This window comes from Elaeis guineensis, chromosome 9 (genome assembly GCF_000442705.2).
Source record: "Elaeis guineensis isolate ETL-2024a chromosome 9, EG11, whole genome shotgun sequence".
Classification (NCBI taxonomy): Eukaryota; Viridiplantae; Streptophyta; class Magnoliopsida; order Arecales; family Arecaceae; genus Elaeis; species Elaeis guineensis.
This window is the reverse complement of record NC_026001.2, coordinates 2,174,099-2,184,154: the sequence shown is the minus strand read 5'-3', so window position 1 is coordinate 2,184,154 and position 10,056 is coordinate 2,174,099. Positions and strand designations below refer to the sequence as shown.

Genomic DNA, 10,056 nt, shown 5'->3' with positions numbered 1-10,056 from the left:
GACCCCAAAAACCACAAACACACAATTGGCATTACATCTCCTGAACTCAAGCAGGATCAACTTGAGAAATATTAGGCTAAAATAGATAAATATTTATGGAATGCATGATAAAAATAATGTAAGACAGCTCGCCATCATATTGTATCTATCCATCTTTCATTTCTTTTGGTTGCAAGCTGGGTTGGAAGCGAGAGTAGTCAACCACACCTGGTCGCTCACGACCGCCTCGTCATCATCGTTGCGGTGCCATGTCCACAGAGCATGGGTCCCGTTCATCACCTCAAACCGCCCATGCCCGAAGCTTGCCTCTCTAAACAACGATATATCGGGCTGAGGATCCACGTAATCCTTGGCCAACCCCTCCTTGTTGCCGCCATCCCCGATAGTTATATGCACCGGCGCGCAATCATCCTTCTTGTTATCATACACACGTGTGAATCGCTCGTAGGCATGCACGTGCCCAGCAAACACCACGTCAACTCGGGCCCCATACAGAGATCCCTCCATGGCCTTCCTCATCTCCTCCCCCTCCCCCTGGTGAGCCTCGTTCGTGTTATACCATGGGGCATGGATCAATGCCACCACCCATGGAGTCCGAGCCCGGTCTATTTTAGCCAGGTCAGATTGGAGCCACTTGTACTGGGATGAGCCGGGTCCAAAGTCGGCATAGGAGCCGAGCATGAGGACATGGATGGCACCGCCGGCGACGTCGAAGGAGTAGTAGAGGTTGGAATCGGAGGAGCTGACATCGTAGGGCATGCGCCACCGAGCGTTGTAGGCCTTGAAGGATGTCACGAGGGGGAGATTCTCGATTTCATGGTTGCCTTGGGTCACCATCCAAGGACGAGAGCTGGCTAGTGGCTCCACCAGGCGGCCAAATGAGTCCCACAAATTTTGGACGTAGTCGGCATAGGAGAGATCACCGGGGAGGAGGAGCATGTCATGACTCCATGCACCCAGGTGCTGGAGAGTTGATTCAGTCCACCCGGTCTGACCGAAATCACCTATTCCAAAAGCATCATAACAACCGCTTATCATAAGATTTACGGCATATTTTTTCCATGCATGACAAACGATATATGAAACTGGTTATAATTATATCAATAGACTTTCTTCTCAATCATCCTCTAGAATTAATTGTGAAGAGAGCTGGAAGAGAATGAATGGAGGGAGATGAGCATACCGATGACGGCAAATTTGAAGGGAAGATTAGGAGGGGGGGTCTTCAAGGAGAACTCGCGAGAGGGATTGGAGCTGCAGCGGTAGTAGTAGACGGTGTTGGGATTTAGGGGGCCAATAACGACGTCATGGATGTGGCCGGAGCGGTAGAGGAGGTAGGAGTAGGTGGAAGAGGAGCCAGTGGCAGAGTAGGGATACTGCCCCGACGATGTGCCATATTCCACCGTGGATGGAGCATCGTCGTCAGTGATCCATGTCACTCTTATCTTGTCCGACCCCACAATCGACACATGTACCTGATCATTTGGAAAGCTACATATTAAAACTCGACAAAAATATTCTCAACGAGGAATCACTTTGTCAACTTGGAGAATTATGACTTCAAGACCACATGGGTGTGTCAGTTGTGACTTTTTTTTTTTACATTCAAATGAGTGCATGATTGGGTAAGGTCCAATACGAATCAGGAAAAAAGTCAAACAAAAAAAAAAAACTAAATATATATAAATTCTATATAATTACTTTGGTGCATAAGGGTGTGTATCTATTAAAGATGAAAATACAGCTGTCAAGATAGACCGATCCATCCTGACCTATTCCAACTTGTTTTTAAATGGGATGAGACGGGCTGGCCCATTCAATTAATGGATAGAAAAATCCCAATCTGACCCGATCTATCATAAGCTCCAGGTTAAATGAGCAATCCGTCAAAATTAAAAAAAAAAAGATAAAATAATAATATAAACAGAAGAAATATAATACTAAACAAAAGAGAGAAACTGCAGTAGTAAAACAGTAAAATAAATAAAGAATGACAAGTATCTGTTGTTTATGTGGATAAAGAAAATATAGTGATCAAGCATAATAAAGCACTGGTAGATTGCGAAGCATAAAAATATGATTTGGAAAGTATTTGAATAGTTTTAAGATTGATATACAGCAAAAAATCTGTAAAATAGAATATAAATAAAGAAAATATAGTACTAAAATAATATATGATATTAAAAAAAAGAGACAGGTCAGTCCCTCCCGATCTATCTCGAATTTACTACAACCCGTCAAAAAAAGAGGCGGGCTAGTTCGCCCTGAACCTACCATAATTCGCAACCCAAATGGGGCAGGTTATTTAATCCGCTTTTAAAAGGATTGCTAAAATATGAATCCAATCCACCTTATTTACATGGCGGGGCAGGCCAATTCGATGGATCCAATCCGAATTGACAGCTGTAGATGAAACTTATATTTATCAATGACAAGCAATATTTATCCATAAATACTATCATCACGAGCAACAATGAACCGAAATGTTGATGATAGAGTACATTCATTCATACTAATTCGCTAGTTATCTTCGTTCTCTATCTTCGTCACAAAAATAAATTCTTTTCATAAACTCTGATCACAAGTTCTTTGAATTTTGTATGGTTAAGGTTATAGATTAATGTGTAATATTATAATCTATGGCTGCATATGCCTAGATTCTCAAATGCTCCCTAATGTATCGGCACTCTGAATATTACGATGTCAGAATAGATTAGAAAATTTAACAGCTTATGAGAAAAATTAAAATAGATGGACACTCATATTTAAAATTATAGTTTAGTGTTGAATCTTATGGATTCTAAAATGTTCCCTGATGTCGGCACTCTTTCTCTAATTACATCGAAAAAAAATTAGAAAGTTCAACACCTCATCTGATATTGTCTAATGAGATCCTAACTAGCTAGTACGAGTATAAATGAGCCAAACATGAGTCATTTACGTCACGGCAAACCCATTAGGTTGGCTGGTTTGCCACCCCAAAAATCCTAATTCCTAAAATGTCAACGGACTGGGGATTCTTTCCGTGGGAGGTTTGATATGGTGGTTGAGCAACCCACGCCGAACCTGTAGGACTTTTCGGCCAAATAAATCATCAAAACAGGAACGAGGGATGAATAGTTATTCCAATCGGTCAGAGAAAGTTGGAATAACTTTATTCCAGGAGCAGATTCCTCTTCTATTTTTTCCACTTCTTTCTTCTTGTACATGGACCTACGCCCAACCTTGGGGTTATTCCTTTCATAAATGAAAATATTCAGCCAAACAGAAAGAGGAATAATCATTCCAAGCGGAACAGCTATTCCTATTCACTAACCAGTTGCAGCCTTAATTAAGAGGTATAGATCGTAGAGAAGTACCTGTTGGGGCGTGAGTCCATCGGCGTCGTCGGCGAGGGGGACGGAGAGGGTTTCTCTGGGCTTCGGACGCTCATAGGCGAAAGAACCCCAAATGGAGCAGAAGGCAAGGATTAGAACCAGCACCATCTGACGGTGAGAGGATAACCTCATGGCCACGCGTTCCTTCTTCTCTGCTATTTGGAATGGAACGGGAGGTGTCCCTTAAATAAGAATGAAGAACGAAGGGATCCGGAGCGCATCTCTCCACCGCATCCCCAGTGATGTGCTGGAGTCTGAAAGCATTTATTGTGTTGTCAAGGAAACCATTTTGTGCCGTTTAATTCTTCCCATTTGGACATTATGGCATATGGACAAAAATCTTGTGGTGTATGTGCACCAGAGAACATCCAATGGGCGGACTTCCTATTCGGTCACGCTTCGTGGAGCGCCAGGAAATCCCTACTAAATAAAAAAAAAAAAAAATCTAAACTCAAATCAGAATTGAACTCCTACTACTAACTTAATTTCTTTTCTTGTTAAACTTCCTTTCATCCGTCCTTTTCCTTATCAAATCATCTCCCCCTTTCGCAAAACTATCTTTCTCCCCTTTAAACCTCTTTCTCCTCTAAATCTCTCTCCTCCTTTGAGATCAAAAGAACTTATAGTTATATTAAAAAATTAATAAATATATATATTGATAAATATTATATTCTAAAAATTATATATTAATTTATATAAAAATATAAAATAAAATATTATATGATTATTTTGTTAAGTATGTGTCATCTAACTATGTATATTAGTGAACATGATATCACAGTCCGACGAACTCTATTTCGATTTGATTTTTATTTTTTTTTTAAGATAAGCATTAAAGAAAAGGGCCAAATGGAAACCCATCTGATATTATTTAATGCATGCACCACAGAATTTTTGTTAATGATTATGGATATGGAAAGAGCAAAAATCCTCTAGGATGTTCCCCGTAGAACATCATATGGGCGGACTTTCTATTTAACCATATTTCCTCTAATGCCTATCTCAAAGAGAATGACTCAAAATTCAAATCTAGATGTTAAGTTTATCTCATTTGACACTGCTGAAGCTTAAGTATGAGCAGCTCAAGACATTCCATTACTTGATTCCACAAACTGAAATATGATTCCATACCCTTAAATATTTGTAGTGCTTTTAAGCGTCAGTAGCTTGGTTTGGTTTGCAATATATACTCTAAGACTTAAATATTGGAACGATACTTAAGTATCAACTTATATTTCAATAATTTATCTTGCAGTATATTTAGCTTGTTTCATTTGTGCTTATGAAATTTAAGTGTCAGTAGGTCAAGCCATTCCATAATCTGGTTTCTAAATTGGAATGTGATTCCATACCCTCAAGCATTAGCTGTAATGCCTTTTATGTTTTAGCTTGATTATCAGCTGGTTAATACCTTTAGATATTAACTTTAATGCTGAAATGTGATTCTATAATATGAGAAACATCATAAACGTGAGATCTAAGGACATATCTAGCACTAGAGCAAAAATTTCTATTTATTGTATTCTTAGTTACCACACACAGATTTCAAAAGTTTACAATAGCAATACTTAGAGCTCAAAGTTTAAAATAGCAATATTTAGATCTGAAAAGTTTACAATAGTAATACTCAGATCCCAAAAATTTATTGTATTTATGTTTAGATCCCAAAAGCAACCTAAGTTCATCATGATTTCATTATATCAAAAAAGTTATAACGCGTGGTTCCCATTCATTGCATTCTTAAATAATTATAAACAACTCCCATAAATTTACTGTGGTAACATTTGGAATCCAAAATTTTCAAAAAATTACACTTGGCCTCTCCCTGATTGCTATAGATATAGCTGCTTATGGGGTGAAATCTTTTATATTAATTAGTCCTTCCATCCCCTTCTTAGCATTCCATTAATTTTAGCGCCAGCAAACCTACCGTGACCACTTAGGAAGTAACTAGACACAATATCAAGCATTTTTTCCTCAATCTTTAGGCTCGGATCTTATTCTTTGGATTCCTATTATTCTACTTCAACTTGTAGACCGATTACTTTGCTAAAAATGTAGTGAGGTTGAAAAATCTTGTTACTGAAAAAAATTCATTTTCTTTTTACTTGCATTACTATATTTACAGATTTAGGGAAGCTCTTGCTTGAAAAATTGGTTAAATGCAGTTTCCTTATCTTGTATAGAGCGTCCATGGAAACCCCCCGCAGCATTGGTTGCGGTGTATGAGATCTTCAATGGAGCTCTTAGTAAATGAGAAGAGATGATAGAAATTTGGATGGAGCTTTGGAACGAGCTTTACGTAAAATTCATGCTTAAAGCTACAGGCGGTTTCTTTCTTTTTCATCTTCACTTTTTTTTTCTCTCTTTTCTTCTGTCTTAATTAATTAAATTAAAAAATATTTATTTAAAAAAAAAAAAGAGAATGAAAGGAGTCACATGATCACCATGTGATCTCCTTCCATTCCACTAAAAAATATCTCCTCTTTAAATTTATTTTATGTGATAATTATGTATTCATGGATTTTAATAGACGTAGAATAGTTTGGTTATATTACAATCAATTCATAATTTTTTAGATTTAATTAAAAAAATAAAAAAATTGGGTATAAATATAAATAGTAAAAAAATAAAAATATATATATATATTTATTTTTTAACGTAAATGGAGGCTAAGTCAGTTAACCGCTCTTAGCCACCAAATTTTGTTTACCGATATTTATTCAACCCACCAACGTACGCTGCACGGGAAAGCAGAACATTCATGCGCCACACTTAATGAGGATATCGAATTTTTTCTCCCCCTCGAGCCTTCCGTCGATCTGAGGACAAGGACGCGACGGTCTTGGAAGCGGTGGCGTAGGTTTGCAAGTTTGATTATCATTGGCCGTTCACATTCAGATCCAGCGGTGGATGTTAACCTGGGTTCGTTGTTTATCTTTTTTTGATTTGAAAGGGTCCCCACTGCTTATCCAGTAAATAATTTTTTTATAAAAAAAAAATATGAGACCCTCTCCTCCTACCTCCTTTGATTTGAAAGAGTTCACACTGCCTATCCAGTAAACAATTTTTTTCAAAAACCGAAGCGCTCTTCTCCATTCCTCTCCTCCTCTTCCAAGAATGCAAGAACGCTTTCGTTTCGAGTATCACACGGAGGAGGAGCAGGTAAAGAATTAGAGATTGGGTGCTGTTGATCCTGATTTTTTTTTTTTAAAAACAAAAAATTGCCTCACTGATGCTTCTTCCTCTCTCTCGCTCTTTGCTTGTCTGGTTTGTCCTGGACTCTGCCCTTTTTGCCCGGCTTTTATGATTGCGTTTATTTGCGCCTCCTTCCACAATTGATAACTTCCCATGCATAAAACTTCAGGTGAGTAGTTGGTGAAATGAGTAGTTGGATTCACCACTACTCTTCTTTTACTAAAAAAAAAAAAAAGAAGCCTTCCTATGTCTGCTCGCTCGCTATCACACCTGTCATACTCAAGTTTGCCATTTCACCAAAGGAAAACTATAGAACAAGGAGAGATTACACATGGTGTACCAGCTAATGATACACCATACCAATAAAATCTCACCACATCAACTGAGATTATCATCGAATAAAATAATAAGAAAATAAACAGAGAAAAGAAAATTAAGAGAAAAAGAGCAAGAGATCCCTCCCGTCCAAGATCGAGCAAATTAAAATGTTCCCCACAAAACTCTGGTAGATCTTGTGACCGGATCTTTGCTAGAGAGCCATCCAATCTGCTGCTAAACTCAATCTCCTCCACTGCTACCAACCCCCCCCCCCCCCCCCCACACCCCACTACGTACTCTTCCCCCCTCCATCGATCCCTCTCTTCAATCCAACTCCACTTCAACACCGCCACTATCATTCTTAGTATCCATGCTGCCCACCCTCGATTCCTCCCGCCCTTCGACATTGGGTACTGCCCCTGTTTACCTCTCACACCTCCACCCCTCCATCGCCACCTGCTTCGTTGTTGTTCAAGTCCCCCAACCCTACGGCATCCTCAACCTCAACGTCTCCCTTCTGCCCTCTCCTTATCTTCGCCGAGCTTCCCATCGCCGCTGCCCTCACATGCCGCTTCCCTTTTTTGCCCTTTGATCTGCCCAGATTGTCCATGTGGCCATATTTTATTGGCTCCGTGTGCTGCTAAGCTGGTACATCATGTGTGGTATGTATTTCTCATTACAATGACTTAATACTTTCCAGTGTAGCTGTTTGGACGATCATCAAGAGTTAAACACGTCCCATCTTAGCTAGATGCCAAAATAATCCATCAATGATGAAACGAATGTGGGAAAGTTTAAAACTTCTATGATGATTTCTATATTTCATATGCGTGTACATATCTGATTACGTAATGGGAAAGGCATTATGACGTTGGGAAGCCAAATATGTTAGCAACGGAAAACTGTGACATATATTATATATACTTTAGATTGCGTACGCTCACAATCTATCTGTTTCCAGTTGCATGCTGGTGCGAGGGCCAAGGAGGAGGGGAGGATAAAGACGTCGACGTCGGCCCGGTGGGAAAACTTTGAATTCACAAGCGAACTTTAGTAACCGTGGGTTGGTGACAGAAAGGCGAAATTTCGGTCAGCAGATATCCCGGGCCGAACCGGATCGTCCTTCTTTTTCTTTTCTTTTTTTTTTTTTAAGAGATCGAACCGGATCTCAAAGTTTTCGCGGATTGGAAAGAAATGGCCTTTTCCACAGGAGGAAAGATTTCCCGGGCCATGTGTAGGCCACCAAGCCGATCCAAGCCTGAGCGGGGGTTCCAATAAATTTATAATTGTCCAAATCAAAAGAGATTTTTTAACTAAAAAAATTTAGAAAGGACGATCTAATTTTCGTTTACGAGGGCAAATTAAGTGCTCCAAGTGGCTGGTTGTCTTTTAAATTGCGAGAATCTGGCAGATTAGTATGTCCATATAGAAAGATTATGGTGCCTACGGTGGACAACTTAAAGCATCTTAATTGTCACCAGCCTTCCAGCCTGTTCTAGCTTGCAAAAGTATCTTCTTTGCACTTTCACTCTACAAAACCGTGAGGCTGTATGTCATGGATCGATTGAAGTGGACTACAATATTGCGTGCAGATTAGCGTACAGAACCGATCAATCCATCTATTCAAATCATGAGTTCTTAACCAGCCATGCCCCATTATGTGTGTCCGGTTGAATGTTTGTACCGTATCTTTATTCTTCCAAGCTACCATTATTTTTAAGCTGACATATCAAATATTTAGAATTCCATACTAAATCACGCCATCCAGTTGAGGGATGGGTGGCTCTTAGCATTTCTAGGATACGACAAAACATCATTAATGCAGTATATGGTACATTACCATGGTAATGAAGAGCGACCATATCTAATAGAGATGATGGGGCATCAATTCATGGTGGTGCATGACTTTGGTGCAAAAATGACACCATAAAGGACCTTGCGTTCTTACCCAAAAAAAAAAAAAAATCTTGTGTGGATGCTAAAACATTCATCATCCAGCACGCAAGCGCATCTCATAGGTCAAGGACGTGGGAGTAAGTTTTCCTCGGGTACACCAGCAAATGGAATCACAAAAAGATAGTCAAGATCCATAAGAAAATACACCTGTCGGATGGAGCCAAAAGGAAGATTCCTCTCGACCGAGAATATGCCTCCCTTCCCACCAACCGAAGGCATGGGCGCGGGAGTTGGGACCGTGGGCCCTCCTCCAATCGCAAGAGAGAGCTCACCAGATGGACGAGGGTTTGTTACTTTCTGGTATACATCTATCTTGCCGACACGCCTATGTAACTATTATGTGGTCATCATGACTGTGACCAATTATGACCTAACACGTGTGGAGATACCCTGGGCAAACCTCTTCATAGCCGTCCCGCTCCATGATCTCTTCATCAAACCCTTCTTATATGTTACCTACAAAAGGCTTAGGTCGGACCTTAGTTGTGTGACATTTTCCTGCCTGAAATGCACAGATATCTACCATCGCCCCACATCCCTCACGTTCGTAATTCTGGCAACCACAGTTATGACTGGTAGTATCCTTGTTGGTTGTCAAGTCACAATCTTTAGTTATAGACCAGACATTAATTTTTTATGGAAAAAAATAAAAAGATTAACTGCTATACTACGAAAGATAGACTGATAGAGAGCTCCATACTTTTGTGAGGCCCGATTATAAAATTGTCTTACACATGCCGTGTATCTCGCTAATCTCGATGCATCCCGATCTGCTTACATCATGGCGTGGTTTTACTAAATCTGCCAGGAGTAGTTGGGTATCTTTAAGCTGGCACCCCTTACTGTTCTGGAATTTGAACCAGTCTATAGAAATCTCTTAACTCTTCCATCAAAGGAAATCGCTTGAAACTCTTTGGTGCGAAGGTTTATAGCTAAGCTTCCATTTCTGCGTAATCAGCCAAATGATTACAAAAAATGTGATATTAAACACACAAACTCAAATTCTTTGCAGGTTAACATTTTTCAATTTGAGTAAATTAAGCACTATTTAATTACTTCGAATTTGGTAATCAGCAGACACCACATAATAAAATGTCATAATTAGGAGCCACCAACCCTTACATTTAAAAAGCAATGTCTTCATATTTACTCTTATTTTAGCTACATAAAAAAAATTTCAGATCAGTTAGCCACGGAAAACATGGCT

At 39.5% G+C, this 10,056-nt stretch overlaps 1 protein-coding gene across 1 annotated transcript; it reads right to left on the bottom strand.

Moving 5' to 3' along the window:
* Nucleotides 1-3,631, bottom strand: LOC105033875 (probable purple acid phosphatase 20). Its single transcript, XM_010908840.4, has 3 exons — nucleotides 3,360-3,631; nucleotides 1,184-1,475; nucleotides 1-1,004 (listed from the first exon to the last, which is right to left on the bottom strand). The coding sequence occupies exons 1-3, from the start codon at nucleotides 3,507-3,509 to the stop codon at nucleotides 157-159; spliced, it is 1,290 nt and encodes a 429-aa protein (XP_010907142.1). The 5' UTR covers nucleotides 3,510-3,631; the 3' UTR covers nucleotides 1-156.
* Between the last annotated feature and the right edge of the window lie 6,425 nt (nucleotides 3,632-10,056).

Excerpts from the sequence above, each read along its gene's own strand:
- LOC105033875 (XM_010908840.4), bottom strand. The coding sequence starts at position 3,509 with ATGAGGTTATCCTCTCACCGTCAGATGGTGCTGGTTCTAATCCTTGCC. Across the intron at positions 1,476-3,359 it reads ATGGACTCACGCCCCAACAG|GTACATGTGTCGATTGTGGG; the intron begins GTACTTCTCTAC and ends CCAAATGATCAG. Across the intron at positions 1,005-1,183 it reads CTTCAAATTTGCCGTCATCG|GTGATTTCGGTCAGACCGGG; the intron begins GTATGCTCATCT and ends CTTTTGGAATAG.